General features: G+C 40.8%; 1 protein-coding gene across 1 annotated transcript in view; it reads left to right on the forward strand.

Annotated features, from left to right (window-relative positions):
* Nucleotides 1-4,142: 4,142 nt before the first annotated feature.
* TM9SF4 (transmembrane 9 superfamily member 4) overlaps nucleotides 4,143-19,464 on the forward strand; it is a 59,112-nt gene continuing 43,790 nt past the window's right edge. Inside the window, exons 1-3 of the mRNA XM_077460497.1 lie at nucleotides 4,143-4,177; nucleotides 18,928-19,041; nucleotides 19,129-19,228. Of these exons, the coding sequence (XP_077316623.1) occupies nucleotides 4,163-4,177; nucleotides 18,928-19,041; nucleotides 19,129-19,228 (229 nt within the window). The 5' untranslated portion in view covers nucleotides 4,143-4,162. The remainder of the gene's footprint in view (nucleotides 4,178-18,927; nucleotides 19,042-19,128; nucleotides 19,229-19,464) is intronic.

The raw sequence follows: 19,464 nt of genomic DNA on the forward strand, positions 1-19,464 counted from the left end.
TATGAAACCCAGGTCTATCTAAGTGCTCAACTAAATTTCAAGTAAGAAATACATTTACAAAATATTTCATAATAAATTGTGACTACCAATAATGGAAAATTATTACCAAATACTTACCGTAATTTTCCTTTCCTGGCTTGGCGTCATGCCATCACTGCGGGTCAACTCCGCCCCCTTGACCCCAATAGGACCTTGATGAATAGTAGTATGAAAGGCAGGCAGTACCTGGTGACAGTGTTCTCATGAAGAGCTTGCAACAGACCAGGGAGGAAATGTTCTGGCATGACACCGAGCCAGGAAAGGAAAATTACGGTAAGTATTTGGTAACAATTTTCAGGTTTCTTGGCTCTGCGTCATGCCATCACTGCAGGATTTAACTAGCCAAACCCAGGAAGGGAAGAACAAGATATATACACCAGGTTCTGCTACAGACATTTATTTAATATCTCGGCAAGGCATTAGACAACACCGAAGCTCCCCTCTGAGCACATTGGGACGACACCACATCCAGCTTATAGTGCGCAATGAAAGTATTAGGTTACTTCCAGCTTGCGGCCTTACAAACAACATCTGCCAAAACTTTGGACCAAGCTGCCCATGAGGATGAAACTGCCCTTGTGGAGTTTGTCCAGATCTCCTGAGGAGGAAGAAAGCCTTCTAGAGACAAACTGATTGGATGGTCTTCACTATCCATGTAGAGATGACTCTTGGGGGGGATGCCCATCCGAGGACCCTTTGGAAAAATAAAGAGCGTCGTCTTGTGGAACAGCACAGTTCTGGCCAAGTATATTTGGTGAAGAGACTTCATGTCTAGGTCACACACTATCTAGGCTCTTCCCTGTCTGCTGGAGAAGGTAAATAGGCTGGCAGGGAACAATCAGCGCAAACAAAATCACACAGCACAAAAAAAAATGCAAGCTGAACACTATAGTTAATCACATATGCATAAATCTTACCATAAAAGAGGGTGGTAAGTGCAGCACAATATATCAAGAAAAAAAATTATAAAGTCCAATTCATATCCATAAAAATTGATAGATGTCAAGATTCCTTGTGATAGAAAATGGCGTATGGACTCCAATTGTGGAATTGGACAATAACAGACCGATGCACTGTGTCTGTGTCTCTTCCTCCAGCAGCTGAAATCCAGTGCCCCCCCCCCCCCTACATCTTGCTGGCTTTCAGCTCCTGGAGGGAGAGAAAGAGTATTGTTCTTTAATTGTCCTCATGTCCTGCTGCACCAATCCTCCTTCCTGTGCTGCCCACATCTGATTCCACCCCTGTGTGCTTGGGCCCCCCCTCCTCGTCCCCCCGCAGCACTGCCGGCTTCCCTCTCCCGCTTGCTGCTGCGGGTGCACAGGCAGATGGAGAGTAGGGGAAGGGGCCAGTAAATATGTAATTTACTGGCCCCTTCATTTCCGGAATTAGACCCAGTGAGCTGATGAACGCAGGTACTGATCGTTGCTGTGTCCATTCATAAGTGAGTTTACTATGCTCACTTATGAATGGACACAGGAACGATCAGTACCTATGTTCATCAGCTCACTGGGTCCAATTCCGGAAAGGAAGGGGCTGGTAAATTACATATTTACTGGCCCCTTCCCCTACTCTCCATCTACCTGTGCACCCACAGCAGCCAGCGGGAGAGGGAAGCCAGCAGTGCTGCGGGGGGATGAGGAGGGGGGGCCCAAGCACACAGGGGTGGAATCAGATGTGGGCAGCACAGGAAGGAGGATTGGTGCAGCAGGACATGAGGACAATTAAAGAACAATACTCTTTCTCTCCCTCCAGGAGCTGAAAGCCAGCAAGATGTAGGGGGGGGGGGGGCACTGGATTTCAGCTGCTGGAGGAAGAGACACAGACACAGTGCATCGGTCTGTTATTGTCCAATTTCACAATTGGAGTCCATACTTCATTTTCAATGTAAACACATTTACTATGCTTCCGTTTATGAATGAACAGGAGCTTCTGCCTCCTATTCATTCATTTTCAGTGCAACTGAGGCTATAGAGAAAGGAATTGAAGAAACTGTGTCCTCAATTCCTTTCTTGGTCTGAAAGGTGAGATGCCAGGGGTCTGTTTAGACCTTATCCTCCTGAGGAAGCCACGTGTCCCTGTGGCGCAATGCATGGGGAGGGGCTTTGACATCATGACACTGAAACAGAGAACACGGAGGAACACCGATGAATAGAGGGCAGCGGTAACATAACATCTCCATATTCCATGCTGGTGTACGTAGCTGATATGTTTTTCTATGCGTGGTACGCTCCAAGCACCTTTTACATGTGAGTGTAATGTGTGAAGTTTTTTTTTTTTTTGCAATAAATGGAGTGTTTTTAAAGATGAAGCACTATTGCCATTTTTATATATTTATATGTACTTGGCTGATGGGAGAGACTGGTAGGAGAAGGAGGAAGTGATTGCAGTATTGAGCTACAAGAACCACGCATCTAGTAATTTAGGGAGGGACACAAGAATTATCGAATCATATTCATATATACACTGAGCAAAATTATAAACGCAACACTTTTGTGTTTGTCCCTATTTATCATGAGCTCTACGTCTTTTTCTATGTACACAAAAGGCCTATTTCTCTCAAATATTGTTCACAAATCTGTTTAAAGCCTAGTAAACACGATCGGATTTTCCGCAGACAAAACCTCGGACTTTTGTCCAAATGTGTGTGCCTGGATTTTGTCTTGCATACAAACGGCAAGGAATTGTCGGGCAACAAACAGGAATGTAGTGACGTACTATGTACATCTGGGTGCCGTACTACGTACTACGTGTTTTTTCAGCTCTTTGGCGCCACCCTTTGGGCTCCTTTTGCTAATTTCGCGTTAGTAGAAGTTTGGTTAGTGTTGATTCGCGCTTTTATTTTTGCGCTTTTCATTTTGTGCTTTTCAGTTAGTCAACCAGACATGTTGCAGAATAGGAGGAGATAATGTGTTATTTATTATTGGCCTTGGAGTTATTGCTTTGACCCAAGTCCAGTCCAGGAACAGGAGGAGGAGGATTTCTTGGACCAAAAATGGGTTGCTTTATTAATTGTGACCAATTATGTCATATGCCTTTGCTGCGGGAGCTCCAGGAGAATAATCCAGATGATTTTAGGACTTTTCTCCGGATGACGGACCCCTGCTTTCACCAACTCTTGGCATTGTTGACCCCCTATATTAAGAAGCAGGACACATGCATGAGGCTTTTATTTTTTGGTTGAATAATAATGATTTGATTTGGTATAGATAGCATGTCTAATTTTATCTGTTTTCTTTTTTTAATGCACAATAAAAAAATTGTGGAGAATAATAGTTGGCTATGTGTTTTACTTCAAATGACAGTTTGGGAGTAGGCAGTTATGCCGCGTACACATGGTTTTCTGATGGGAAATGTTGGATGTGAGCTTGTTGTCGGAAAGTCTGACCGTGTGTATGCTCCATCGAACATTTGCTGTCGGACTTTCCGCCAACAAATTTTGCTAGCAGGTTCTCAAATTTTCACCGACAAAACTTTGTTGTCGGAAAGTCCAAGCGTCCGTCGCACAAAAGCTCATGCATGCTCGGAATCAAGCAGGAGCCGCACTGGCTATTGAACTTCCTTTTTCTCAGCTTGTCGTACATCGTGTTCCCACGTTCGTAATTGTTGGCCAACATTTGTGTGACCGTGTGTATGCAAGACAAGTTGGGGTTGGGGGCTCTGTGCCCCGCACCCCAAAGCACCTTGCCCCCATGTTGATGGGGACAAGGGCCTCTTCCTGACAACCCTTGCCCGGCTGTTGTTGGGGTCTGTGGACAGGGGGCTTTAACAATAGGGCCCCCAGATCCTGGCCTCCCCCCCCCCCCATGTGAATGAGTATAGGGTACATTGTACCCCTACCCATTCACCAAAAAAGTATGGGCACACTGAGGTATGAAGCACTGACATGTATTGTACAGGGCACTCATCTATGGGCACACTGAGGTATGAAGCACTGACATGTATTGTACAGGGCACTCATCTATGGGCACACTGAGGTATGACAGGCTCAGTGATGACAGTCGGTGCCTCAAGCCTCCGTCCTGTCAGAGAAGTGGACACTCCGCCGGTTGCTATGACAATAAACCCGGCTGGGCCCAGGAACGAGTCACTTCCGCTGACGTCACCAGGGACACGTGGATCCAAGATGGCGGCCGCTGGGGTGAGTGTCCGGCTAGGGGAGCTACGGGGCCCCCGGAGAGGAGAGGGGGGACCCCGGGGGAGGTGGGCAGAGGCGGGGGCCGGGTGAGGGCAGTGGGGTGAGAGGGAGGAGGGGGGCACCGGGCGGAACCGGAAGTCGGTGTCAGGGGGTTCTGACATCCCGGAAGTGCAGAACCATAACAGCCCTTTTTGTGTGGAGAGGATGGGGGCCCCTAATACCGAGTGTGGGGTGTAGAGGGGATATAAGATGCCCCATTACTGCGCCTTCCTGGTCAGGCTGCCGGTGGGGCCCTACAGAGGACTAGGGGCCCCTGACCATATTATAATATTAACAGGAGAGCTCCTCCCTCATCCCCCAGTGTATGGGGCCCCTGATCCCCAGCCACACACACACCGGGGCTGACAGTATTAGGGCCCCGGCCTTATATATATATATATATATATATATATATACACACATATATATACATATACACACACACAGTGTCTGATAGCCATAGACTGTAGTATATGGGGCCCCTGACAGTTTTAAGTGCCGGCCATAGACTCACGCAGGGGCTGACAGTATTGGGGCCCCAGCCATAAATACACTCACATAGGAGCAACAGTGGATCTAGTGTATGGGGCCCCTGACAATATTAGGACCCTGGACATCCAATCAGAGGCTGCAGTTGATCTAGTGTTTGGGGCCCCAGCCATACTCACACATTTTGGGGCCCCAGCTATATACAATCAGAAGCCACAGTGGATCTAGTGTATTGGAACCCTTACATTATTGGGGCCCCTGCCATATACACACATATAGGCTCTGCAGTAGGTCCAGTTTATGGGGCCCCTGTCATATACACACATATAGGCTCTGCAGTGGATCCAGTGTATGGGGCCCCTGCCATATACACACATATAGGATTTGCAGTGGATCCAGTGTATGGGGGCCCTGCCATATAAACACATTGGGTTTGCAGTGGATCCAATGTACAGGACCCCTGATGGTATCGGGCCCCACCCTTATACCCACACACAGAAGCCACAGTGGATCCAGTGTTTGGGGCCCCTGGCCCCCAGCTGTATACACACAGGGGACTGAAACTAAATTCAATGTACACAGTCGTCCCAGACACCATTAATACCCTTACCCCCAGCCCCTTAGAAGATAAGACAGCAGCCAACAGCCCCCCACCAGCCTGATACAAAAATTGGGTCTGACATCATATCCAGTGTATAGCGCCCCCCGATTGTAGTGCTCTGTCACTCACTTCTGATTGCCCAGAAATGATTTAATATACTGTAATGGGATAGGATATATAGTATGTCATCTACTATGGACAGGATATATAGTATGTCATCTACTATGGACAGGATATATAGTATGTCATCTACTATGGACAGGATATATAGTATGTCATCTACTATGGACAGGATATATAGTATGTCATCTACTATGGACAGGATATATAGTATGTCATCTACTATGGACAGGATATATAGTATGTCATCTACTATGGACTGGATATATAGTATGCCATCTACTATGGACTGGATATATAGTATGCCATCTACTATGGACAGGAAGGATTTATAGTATGCCATCTACTATGGACAGGAAGGATTTATAGTATGTCATCTACTATGGACTGGATATATAGTATGTCATCTACTATGGACAGGATATATAGTATCCTGATTATTACACACAAGAGGAAATATCATGGTAGTAATATGTTTTTATCCTGAACAAAGTGCATTGAACTTCCTGATGGAGAGTAAAGCTGTCTATATAAATGGTGTATAAAAAGAAAATGAATACAGAGTAGTGAGCAGACAGTGCAGGATACAGACATTATTTTGCCAGACAGACTGTCACTTGCGTTGTTGTGCATCCTTCCATTTAAAGTTCTAACAGATCATCCCCAATTTATTATTGTTACTTATTATAGGATTTATATAGCGCCAGCAGTTTGCATAATGCTTTACTATATAAAGGGAAAGAGTACAGTTACGATACAATTCAAGACAAAAGGATCTGGAGGGCCCTTTTCGCGGCTGGTTCCGTCCGCTGAATGCGACAGTGGGTTTAATTATTGCCGCAGCCACAAAGCGGAGTGGTGCGGCTGCATCGTGTGCGCAACCCCCTCTGGTTGCTATGTTTGGTTAAAGGCGGCGGTTGAGGGGGGCTGTAAAATGATGGCGCAACCGCCTGTTTCTTCACTCCCCTTCCCAGCCTCAAGTGTAAACTCAAGTCTCGTACACAAGGTACGATTGTTGGCCCACCAAGCGTCTGATTTTTGTATTAAAGTGGAAGTAAACCCATCGATTTAAACAGTTAAAAAAAAAAAGGCATGCCGGGAATGCTAACTGCACATTGGCTGTGCTCTCAGCCAAACTATCAAACCATCCAATGGCTGGTGTCATAACGAATCACATGTGCAGCACCATAGCAGTTGAAGATTAAACAGAGGCAAAGATGGCAGCTTCCTTGGCTGAAAACGATAGGGGAGTTTACTTCCACTTTAAGGGCGTGTGCCAGGATCTTGTCCTGCATACTAACGGTGCACAATTGTCGGTCGACAACACGAATGTAGTGACGTACTACAAGGAATTTCAGCTCTTGAGCGACACCCTTTAAGCCCCTTCTGCTAATTTCGTGTTTGAGCATTGATTCCGAGCATGCGTTTTTGTACTTTCGACTTTTGTGTGACGGATTTGTGTACTGACCATCAGAAAATCTGACGTCAAACTGATGTTCGCCGAAAATTTACTAGCCTTCCGTCCAACATTTGCTGGCCGACGATTGTCAAAAGAAGGTACTAGCGGTCATATTTTAGGACAACAGTCTGTCAACAGACAATCCCCTGCCAACAATCTGATCGTGTGTACGAGGCTTTAGAAAAATAAAAGTGATACCTGTGTGAGTTGATGGAGAAGGGTAAAGAGGAGTAATAGGCCTCCCAGGCAAGAATTGTTTTTAGAGATTATGTAAATGCTGACAGAGTAAGAGAGTTAGGGTAGGGAGTCCCAGAGGATAGGAGAGTCTCTGGAGAAGTTTTGGAGGTGACAAGGAAGCTAGAGAGTAGGGATGAATTTGGATCCTAGCCCCGTCTGAGCTATCCTGCAGGGGAGATTTTGCTGTGGACTGCCAATCACAAGAGGCTGAGGCATTCCCTGCCTTGCAGCTGCACTCCTCACTAAAGATGGGCTCGAGCGTGTTCAAAATCCCTCCTGATCCCGACAGGAAGCCAACGCTGCACACAGCTAATCACAGGCACTGAGACGTTTCTCGATCTGCGGCTGCACAGACCAGAAAATGTCTCGGTGCCTGTGATGTGCAGCATCGGCTTCCTGGTGGGATCCCAAACACGCCCGAGCCCATCTCTACTCCTGACACACAATTCTCAAGAACGATGAAAAGTACCTGGAGCCACGCTTGGCTGGTTGTAAACCTAATGGAGCGTATTTATAAAGCAGAAAATAGGACTTTCACCAAACAGAATTCCAGATTATTTTTAAATCTGACATTCACCAAATATTCACTGCAGGTGAATCTTCCTGGTCTATGTGTTTTTTTTTTTGTTTTTTTAACCACTTCCTTACAGCCAGGTGGGCGCTTCCTCCTTCTGAGTGGACGTTCGGGAACGTCCTTCAAAAGGAGTGGATTTGCGTGCCCGCGCGATCCCTATGTGCTCTTCTCACCTGGACACAGCGCATCCTAGATCGGCAGGAGGGGTCTGTCATTGGTCCTCCCGATCACATGATGGCTGTGTCCAATCACAGCCATCATGTGATGTAAATGGAGAGCCAGTTGCTAGGTGGTTGGCTCTCTTTCTCCTTTGAAGTTGTTAGTGAGGAGAGGGAGAGTGTATCGTTGCAGTTATCAGTGAGTATGAGCTCTTTTTTTTTTTTTTTACACACTGATCACCGGCCCAGTGTCCTCACAACAGTGTCGCCCTACATATGTCCGGGTAAAATCATCTGTCCCACCGATCATCTGCACACATCTGTCCCACCGATCATCTGCACACATCTGTCCCACCGATCATCTGCACACATCTGTCCCACCGATCATCTGCACACATCTGTCCCACCGATCATCTGCACACATCTGCCCCACTGATCACACAACCTATTATTATACACTTATCAGGATTTTTTTTTCACCAAAACATGTAGCAGAATACATTTTGGCCTAAATTTATGACAAAATTGTTTAAAACGGAAAGTAGAAAATATATATATATATTTTTTTCAAAATTGTTCGCTCTTTTTCCGCTTATCATAAATAATAAAATAAACAAGTGGTGAATAAATACCATGGAAAGAAAGCTCTGTTAGTGTGAACAAAATGATAAACATTTAATTTGGGTACAGTGCAGCACGACCGCGCAATTCTCATTGAAAATGTGAGAGCGTGGAAAGCTGTAAATTAGTCTGGGAAGGGAGGGGAGCGAAAGTGCCCGGTATTGAAGTGGTTAAAAAAGAATGGCAGATATGAGTTCGTTTACATAGATCTAGTGACCCACCTTGGATTAGTTTAACTATGTATACAAGGTGTCTAAAAAGTTGAATGGTATCAGAAAACATACAAAACTGAAGATTAGGGCTGCAACTAATGATTATTTTCAAAATTGATTAGTTGGCTGATTATTGTTTTGGTTAATAACCTTTAAACAATTTTGTGGTGTATAATAATAGTTAACATGTAAACTAAAAAAAAAAAAAGTCAAATTTATTCTTAAATATCTGCATGCAAGGTAAATATAAATAACCAACTATATACAGACAGGAGAGATATACTGTATATACTATTAGAGGAGGGAGATATACTGTATATACTATTAGAGGAGGGAGATATACTGTATATACTATTAGAGGAGGGAGATATACTGTATATACTATTAGAGGAGGAAGATATACTGTATATACTATTAGAGGAGGGAGATATACTGTATATACTATTAGAGGAGAAAGATATACTGTATATACTATTAGAGGAGAAAGATATACTGTATATACTATTAGAGGAGAAAGATATACTGTATATACTATTAGAGGAGAAAGATATACTGTATATACTATTAGAGGAGGGAGATATACTGTATATACTATTAGAGGAGGGAGATATACTGTATATACTATTAGAGGAGAGAGATATACTGTATATACTATTAGAGGAGAGAGATATACTGTATATACTATTAGAGGAGGGAGATATACTGTATATACTATTAGAGGAGAAAGATATACTGTATATACTATTAGAGGAGAGATATACTGTATATACTATTAGAGGAGGGAGATATACTGTATATACTATTAGAGGAGAGAGATATACTGTATATACTATTAGAGGAGGGAGATATACTGTATATACTATTAGAGGAGGGAGATATACTGTATATACTATTAGAGGAGGGAGATATACTGTATATACTATTAGAGGAGGGAGATATACTGTATATACTATTAGAGGAGGGAGATATACTGTATATACTATTAGAGGAGGGAGATATACTGTATATACTATTAGAGGAGGGAGATGTACTGTATATACTATTAGAGGAGGGAGATGTACTGTATATACTATTAGAGGAGGGAGATGTACTGTATATACTATTAGAGGAGGGAGATGTACTGTATATACTATTAGAGGAGGGAGATGTACTGTATATACTATTAGAGGAGGGAGATGTACTGTATATACTATTAGAGGAGGGAGATGTACTGTATATACTATTAGAGGAGGGAGATATACTGTATATACTATTAGAGGAGGGAGATATACTGTATATACTATTAGAGGAGGGAGATATACTGTATATACTATTAGAGGAGGGAGATATACTGTATATACTATTAGAGGAGGGAGATATACTGTATATACTATTAGAGGAGGGAGATATACTGTATATACTATTAGAGGAGGGAGATATACTGTATATACTATTAGAGGAGGGAGATATACTGTATATACTATTAGAGGAGGGAGATATACTGTATATACTATTAGAGGAGGGAGATATACTGTATATACTATTAGAGGAGGGAGATATACTGTATATACTATTAGAGGAGGGAGATATACTGTATATACTATTAGAGGAGGGAGATATACTGTATATACTATTAGAGGAGGGAGATATACTGTATATACTATTAGAGGAGGGAGATATACTGTATATACTATTAGAGGAGGGAGATATACTGTATATACTATTAGAGGAGGGAGATATACTGTATATACTATTAGAGGAGGGAGATATACTGTATATACTATTAGAGGAGGGAGATATACTGTATATACTATTAGAGGAGGGAGATATACTGTATATACTATTAGAGGAGGGAGATATACTGTATATACTATTAGAGGAGGGAGATATACTGTATATACTATTAGAGGAGGGAGATATACTGTATATACTATTAGAGGAGGGAGATATACTGTATATACTATTAGAGGAGGGAGATATACTGTATATACTATTAGAGGAGGGAGATATACTGTATATACTATTAGAGGAGGGAGATATACTGTATATACTATTAGAGGAGGGAGATATACTGTATATACTATTAGAGGAGGGAGATATACTGTATATACTATTAGAGGAGGGAGATATACTGTATATACTATTAGAGGAGGGAGATATACTGTATATACTATTAGAGGAGGGAGATATACTGTATATACTATTAGAGGAGGGAGATATACTGTATATACTATTAGAGGAGGGAGATATACTGTATATACTATTAGAGGAGGGAGATATACTGTATATACTATTAGAGGAGGGAGATATACTGTATATACTATTAGAGGAGGGAGATATACTGTATATACTATTAGAGGAGGGAGATATACTGTATATACTATTAGAGGAGGGAGATATACTGTATATACTATTAGAGGAGGGAGATATACTGTATATACTATTAGAGGAGGGAGATATACTGTATATACTATTAGAGGAGGGAGATATACTGTATATACTATTAGAGGAGGGAGATATACTGTATATACTATTAGAGGAGGGAGATATACTGTATATACTATTAGAGGAGGGAGATATACTGTATATACTATTAGAGGAGGGAGATATACTGTATATACTATTAGAGGAGGGAGATATACTGTATATACTATTAGAGGAGGGAGATATACTGTATATACTATTAGAGGAGGGAGATATACTGTATATACTATTAGAGGAGGGAGATATACTGTATATACTATTAGAGGAGGGAGATATACTGTATATACTATTAGAGGAGGGAGATATACTGTATATACTATTAGAGGAGGGAGATATACTGTATATACTATTAGAGGAGGGAGATATACTGTATATACTATTAGAGGAGGGAGATATACTGTATATACTATTAGAGGAGGGAGATATACTGTATATACTATTAGAGGAGGGAGATATACTGTATATACTATTAGAGGAGGGAGATATACTGTATATACTATTAGAGGAGGGAGATATACTGTATATACTATTAGAGGAGGGAGATATACTGTATATACTATTAGAGGAGGGAGATATACTGTATATACTATTAGAGGAGGGAGATATACTGTATATACTATTAGAGGAGGGAGATATACTGTATATACTATTAGAGGAGGGAGATATACTGTATATACTATTAGAGGAGGGAGATATACTGTATATACTATTAGAGGAGGGAGATATACTGTATATACTATTAGAGGAGGGAGATATACTGTATATACTATTAGAGGAGGGAGATATACTGTATATACTATTAGAGGAGGGAGATATACTGTATATACTATTAGAGGAGGGAGATATACTGTATATACTATTAGAGGAGGGAGATATACTGTATATACTATTAGAGGAGGGAGATATACTGTATATACTATTAGAGGAGGGAGATATACTGTATATACTATTAGAGGAGGGAGATATACTGTATATACTATTAGAGGAGGGAGATATACTGTATATACTATTAGAGGAGGGAGATATACTGTATATACTATTAGAGGAGGGAGATATACTGTATATACTATTAGAGGAGGGAGATATACTGTATATACTATTAGAGGAGGGAGATATACTGTATATACTATTAGAGGAGGGAGATATACTGTATATACTATTAGAGGAGGGAGATATACTGTATATACTATTAGAGGAGGGAGATATACTGTATATACTATTAGAGGAGGGAGATATACTGTATATACTATTAGAGGAGGGAGATATACTGTATATACTATTAGAGGAGGGAGATATACTGTATATACTATTAGAGGAGGGAGATATACTGTATATACTATTAGAGGAGGGAGATATACTGTATATACTATTAGAGGAGGAGAGATATACTGTATATACTATTAGAGGAGGAGAGATATACTGTATATACTATTAGAGGAGGAGAGATATACTGTATATACTATTAGAGGAGGAGAGATATACTGTATATACTATTAGAGGAGGAGAGATATACTGTATATACTATTAGAGGAGGAGAGATATACTGTATATACTATTAGAGGAGGAGAGATATACTGTATATACTATTAGAGGAGGAGAGATATACTGTATATACTATTAGAGGAGGAGAGATATACTGTATATACTATTAGAGGAGGAGAGATATACTGTATATACTATTAGAGGAGGAGAGATATACTGTATATACTATTAGAGGAGGAGAGATATACTGTATATACTATTAGAGGAGGAGAGATATACTGTATATACTATTAGAGGAGGAGAGATATACTGTATATACTATTAGAGGAGGAGAGATATACTGTATATACTATTAGAGGAGGAGAGATATACTGTATATACTATTAGAGGAGGAGAGATATACTGTATATACTATTAGAGGAGGAGAGATATACTGTATATACTATTAGAGGAGGAGAGATATACTGTATATACTATTAGAGGAGGAGAGATATACTGTATATACTATTAGAGGAGGAGAGATATACTGTATATACTATTAGAGGAGGAGAGATATACTGTATATACTATTAGAGGAGGAGAGATATACTGTATATACTATTAGAGGAGGAGAGATATACTGTATATACTATTAGAGGAGGAGAGATATACTGTATATACTATTAGAGGAGGAGAGATATACTGTATATACTATTAGAGGAGGAGAGATATACTGTATATACTATTAGAGGAGGAGAGATATACTGTATATACTATTAGAGGAGGAGAGATATACTGTATATACTATTAGAGGAGGAGAGATATACTGTATATACTATTAGAGGAGGAGAGATATACTGTATATACTATTAGAGGAGGAGAGATATACTGTATATACTATTAGAGGAGGAGAGATATACTGTATATACTATTAGAGGAGGAGAGATATACTGTATATACTATTAGAGGAGGAGAGATATACTGTATATACTATTAGAGGAGGAGAGATATACTGTATATACTATTAGAGGAGGAGAGATATACTGTATATACTATTAGAGGAGGAGAGATATACTGTATATACTATTAGAGGAGGAGAGATATACTGTATATACTATTAGAGGAGGAGAGATATACTGTATATACTATTAGAGGAGGAGAGATATACTGTATATACTATTAGAGGAGGAGAGATATACTGTATATACTATTAGAGGAGGAGAGATATACTGTATATACTATTAGAGGAGGAGAGATATACTGTATATACTATTAGAGGAGGAGAGATATACTGTATATACTATTAGAGGAGGAGAGATATACTGTATATACTATTAGAGGAGGAGAGATATACTGTATATACTATTAGAGGAGGAGAGATATACTGTATATACTATTAGAGGAGGGAGATATACTGTATATACTATTAGAGGAGGGAGATATACTGTATATACTATTAGAGGAGGAAGATATACTGTATATACTATTAGAGGAGAGAGATATACTGTATATACTATTAGAGGAGAGAGATATACTGTATATACTATTAGAGGAGAGAGATATACTGTATATACTATTAGAGGAGGGAGATATACTGTATATACTATTAGAGGAGGGAGATATACTGTATATACTATTAGAGGAGAAAGATATACTGTATATACTATTAGAGGAGAAAGATATACTGTATATACTATTAGAGGAGAGATATACTGTATATACTATTAGAGGAGGGAGATATACTGTATATACTATTAGAGGAGGGAGATATACTGTATATACTATTAGAGGAGAGATATACTGTATATACTATTAGAGGAGAGATATACTGTATATACTATTAGAGGAGAGATATACTGTATATACTATTAGAGGAGGGAGATATACTGTATATACTATTAGAGGAGAAAGATATACTGTATATACTATTAGAGGAGAAAGATATACTGTATATACTATTAGAGGAGAAAGATATACTGTATATACTATTAGAGGAGGGAGATATACTGTATATACTATTAGAGGAGGGAGATATACTGTATATACTATTAGAGGAGAGATATACTGTATATACTATTAGAGGAGAGATATACTGTATATACTATTAGAGGAGAGATATACTGTATATACTATTAGAGGAGGGAGATATACTGTATATACTATTAGAGGAGGAGAGATATACTGTATATACTATTAGAGGAGGGAGATATACTGTATATACTATTAGAGGAGAGATATACTGTATATACTATTAGAGGAGAGATATACTGTATATACTATTAGAGGAGAGATATACTGTATATACTATTAGAGGAGGGAGATATACTGTATATACTATTAGAGGAGGGAGATATACTGTATATACTATTAGAGGAGGAGAGATATACTGTATATACTATTAAAGGGTGAATCTGGTAAATATCATCAGACTCAGATCAAATTTTTTATTTAAAAAACAAACAATGTCTTCCTTGAAAAAAAATAAATACATTTTTAAGAACGTTTGTGAGATTTTCTAATCGTTAGTGGGGGTCAAACCGACGTTCGTTTTCAACCACAGTGACGGGAAAATGTGTCTTCTTCCTACTTCTTGGTCAAAGGAATTTTCACACAGTCTATGTGATTTTTCGTTCAGAAATTCCATTCATTAAAAAAAAAAAAAAAAAAAAAAGTAAAATGAGCCATTTATAGTACAATAAAAGCAGATAATCACTACTATAAGGGGTTCATTTTTTTACTATAGAACAGTGAAAGTAATATTTAAAGTAGCGATTTGCTCTTTTTGTACTATAAAGAGCTAATTTTTAGTTTTTTAACCCCATTATGTTACTGGCTGATTAATCGATTATGAAAATAGTAAAAGATTAGTTATCAATTCGTTGTTTCAGCCCTACTAAAGATGCAAATTCCCTTTTTATTGGCCTTCAAAACAATCGGCATCCTTCACAACACACTTTTGGCAACATTCATAAAACTGGAAACCATCAGCCAAGTCCTCCTTAGGAACCCATTGCAGAATTGATGTCGCACATTCTTGGATTGCCGTCACGTCATGACGCACTTCAGACGGGAAAGCAAAGAAGGTGTCAAATCGGGGGAGTACGGTGGGTTCCCGATGGAACTGGTAGCGCCGGGTCTCATCTCCTGTGGTGATGGTTGGCAGAAAGGACGGATCCCGGTCACACTTGGTAATGACATCTCCAGAGGTTCCCATCCATTTTTGCTTTGGCTACTTTCACCCTGAAAGCAATCGGCGTTAGCGGTAAAGTGCTGCTAGTTTTAGCGGCACTTTTAACCCTCGCTATCAGTCAGAGAGTTAAAAGCGCAGTGCCGCATTGCAGGTACTTCGGCACACTGCCCATTCATTTCAATGTATGCACCGCTCCCAAAGATACTGCTTGACGGACTTTTTTTCTGGTCCTGCAAACGCACCGCTCCAGTGTGAAAGCACTCGGGCTTTCACACAGGGGAGGCTTGAGAGGCGCTTTTCAGGTGCTCTTTTTAGTGCTAAAATGCCTGAAAAGGGCCTCAGTGTGAAAGGGGTCTTTCTGTTTGTCAGCTTGTGCGGCACAAACCGGGAGCAGATCTTCCGCTTACCCAAATCTTCCCGGACACCGGTGGAGAAATAAAGTAGTTAGATCCTTGAGCTCTCGTTCACATTGACGGCAGCTTTGAAATCACGTGACTTCAAAGCTGCACGTCAGTGCCACTTGGAAGACATCTGTGCGGCTTCATGCACAGATGTCTGTGAAAGTCGCACCTGAAACTTCCAAAATCGATGCGGCACCGCAAAGCTTTCATCGCTTCCGATTTGATCAGTGCGATTGCTACCAATAGACTTGACCTGTAAGATCGCATGACAAGCTGAAGGATGGGAAGAAATCCTGCATCTGAGAACACGGACATGAGTTACATTTTATTTCAAATGCTTTGTAACAATTAGCCGTGCACCAGAGGAATGTTGTAAAAAATCTTGGGTTGGGCGGGGAGGGGGAGTGTTGGGAAAGCTGTTATAGAAGTCTGATTCACGGTGCAAAAATACAGAGGAAGTTCTTCTGTCTTGTTTTCAAAGACTTGAAGCCTAAATGTAGCCACATGCCACCCAATAAGGTCCTTGTATGTCCTTGAGTTGCTGTGGTTAACCAGTGCCTTGAAAAAGTATTCATACCCCCATTGACATTTTCCACATTTTGTCATGTTACAACCAAAAATGTAAATGTATTTTATTGGGATTTTATGTGACAGACCAACACAAAGTGACACATAATTGTGAAGTGGAAGGAAAATGATAAATGGTTTTCAACATTTTTTACAAATATGTGAAAAGTGTGGGGGACATTTGTATGGCGCCCCCCGGAGTCAATACTTTGTAGAACCGCCTTTCTCTGCAATTACAGCTGCAAGTCTTTGGGGATGTCTCTACCAGCTTTACCCATCTAGAGAGGGACATTTCTGCCCATTCTTCTTCTTTGCAAAATATCTCAAGCTCTGTCAGATTGGATGGGGAGCGTCTGTGAACAGCAATTTTTAAGTCTTGCCACAGATACTCAATTGTATTTAGGTCTGGACTTTGACTTGGCCATTCAATTTCTAACACATGAATATGATTTGATATAAACCATTCCATTGTAGCTCTGGCTGTATGATTAGGGTCGTTGTCCTGCTGGAAGGTGAACCTTCGCACCGGTCTCAAGTCTTTTGCAGACTCAAACAGGTTTTCTTCTAAGATTGCCCTGTATTTGGCTCCATCCATCTTCCCATCAACTCTGACCTGCTTCCCTGTCCCCGCTGAAGAAAAGCATCCCCACAACATGAGGCTGCCACCACCATGTTTCACAGTGAGGATGGTGTGTTCAGGATGATGTGCAGTGTTAGTTTTCCACCACACATAGCGTTTTGCTTTTAGGCCACAAAGTTCAGTTTTGGTCTCATCTGACCAGAGCACCTTCTTCCACATGTTTGCTGTGTCCCCCCACATGGATTCTTGCAAACTGCAAACAGGACTTCTTATGGTTTTCTTTCAGCAATGGCTTTCTTCTTGCCACTCTTCCATAAAGGCCAGATTTGTGGAGAGCACAACTAATAGTTGTCCTGTGGACAGATTCTCCTACCTGAGCTGTGGATCTCTGCAGCTCCTCCAGAGTTACCATGGGCCTCTTGGCTCTTCTCTGATGAATGCTCTCCTTGCCCGGCCGGTCAGTTTAGGTGGACGGCCATGTCTTGATATGGTTGCAGTTGTGCCATACTCTTTCCACTTTCAGATGATGGATTGAACAGAGCTCCGTGAGATGTTCAAAGCTTGGGATATTTTTTTTTAGAACCTAACCCTGCTTTAAACTTCTCTACAACTTTATCCCTGACCTGTCTGGTGTGTTCCTTGGCCTTCACGATGTTTGTTCACTAAGGTTCTCTAACAAACCTGAGAGCTTCACAGAACAGCTGCATTTATACTGAGATTAAATTACACACAGGTAGACCCTATCTACTAATTTGATGACTTCTGAAGGCAGTTAGTTCCACTTGATTTTAGTTAGGGGTATCAGAGTGTGACTGGGTTTACACTGGTATGACAAACACTCCGACATTGGGAGCGCATGTCACATGACGTGTATAAAACGATGGTTCCCTAAGAGATCCGTCTTAACTGGTCTGACACAAGTCAGTCCGACTTTGAAAAAGGTTCCTGCACTACTTTGGTCTGAGTTTGATCCTACTTCAGCCCATTGAATATCATTGAAGTCGGATCATCGTCTTAACTGATTTTGGCATGCGACTTGTGCTCTGAGCATCTTGAAGGGGAACCCCACACAGTAATCAGTGAATATTTATAGCACTGATCACTCTATAAATGTCTATAAATGTCAATGGTCCCAAAAACATGTCAAGATTCCAATCTGTCAGTCGCAATACCACTATAAATCGCAGATCACCACCATTACTAGTATAAAAATAAATAAAAATGCCATAAATCTTTCCCATAGTTTGTAGATGCTATAACTTTACTATAACCAATCAATATATGCTTATTGCGATTTTATTTTTTTGTTCCCATTTATTTAGAAGAAAGGGTACAGCATTGCATGATCACACAATTGTCAGTTAAAGCGACACAGTGCCAAATTGTAAAAAGTGCTTTGGTCAGGAAGGGGGTAAAATCTTCCTGCGCTGAAGTGGTTAAATAGCGAAAAATGGCCTGGTCAAGAAGGGGATAAAACCTTCCACGGCTGAAGTGGTTAATATTGTAATAGGGACAACAAAATGTATGTTTTACAGCTTTGTTTTGACGATTTTATTTATTTTGTTATCTTTTTGCTGTTAGGTGACCTATGCGTGGCTGCTGATCAGCCTCTGCCTACTTCATGGGACAGGTGCCTTCTATGTACCTGGTGTGGCACCCATAAATTTCCACAAGGATGCCCCTGTGGACATTAAGGTGAGAAGCCTTCTACGTCATCAGCCTGTTAGTAAATAATGACTGTTGCTTTTGTTGAGACGTGTGTCCTCTTGCTTTCTCTACCAGGCTGTGAAGCTTACCAGCTCCCGGACCCAGCTGCCATATGAATATTACTCCCTGCCTTTCTGTCAGCCAGAGACGATCGCATACAAGGCGGAGAATCTGGGTACGTTTTTAACCTGGAGGTACCCGTGTGGGAAGGTATAGGGCAGCCTTTTTCAGCTAGGGTCCCTCCGGAGGTTGCTAGGGGCTCCTTCAGTAATGAACAATTTCTCACTGTCAGATTATTATTCGCAATTTATATAGCGCCAACAGTTTACGCAGCGCTTTACAATGTATAGGGGGGGGGGGGGCAACACAATTGCAGTACAATACAAAAGGTACAGGAGGGCCCGGCTCGTA

The sequence above is a fragment of the Lithobates pipiens genome, unplaced genomic scaffold, assembly GCF_037356315.1.
Source record: "Lithobates pipiens isolate NorthernLeopardFrog02 unplaced genomic scaffold, aLitPip1_a1.2 Scaffold_28, whole genome shotgun sequence".
In the NCBI taxonomy this organism is placed as follows: domain Eukaryota; kingdom Metazoa; phylum Chordata; class Amphibia; order Anura; family Ranidae; genus Lithobates; species Lithobates pipiens.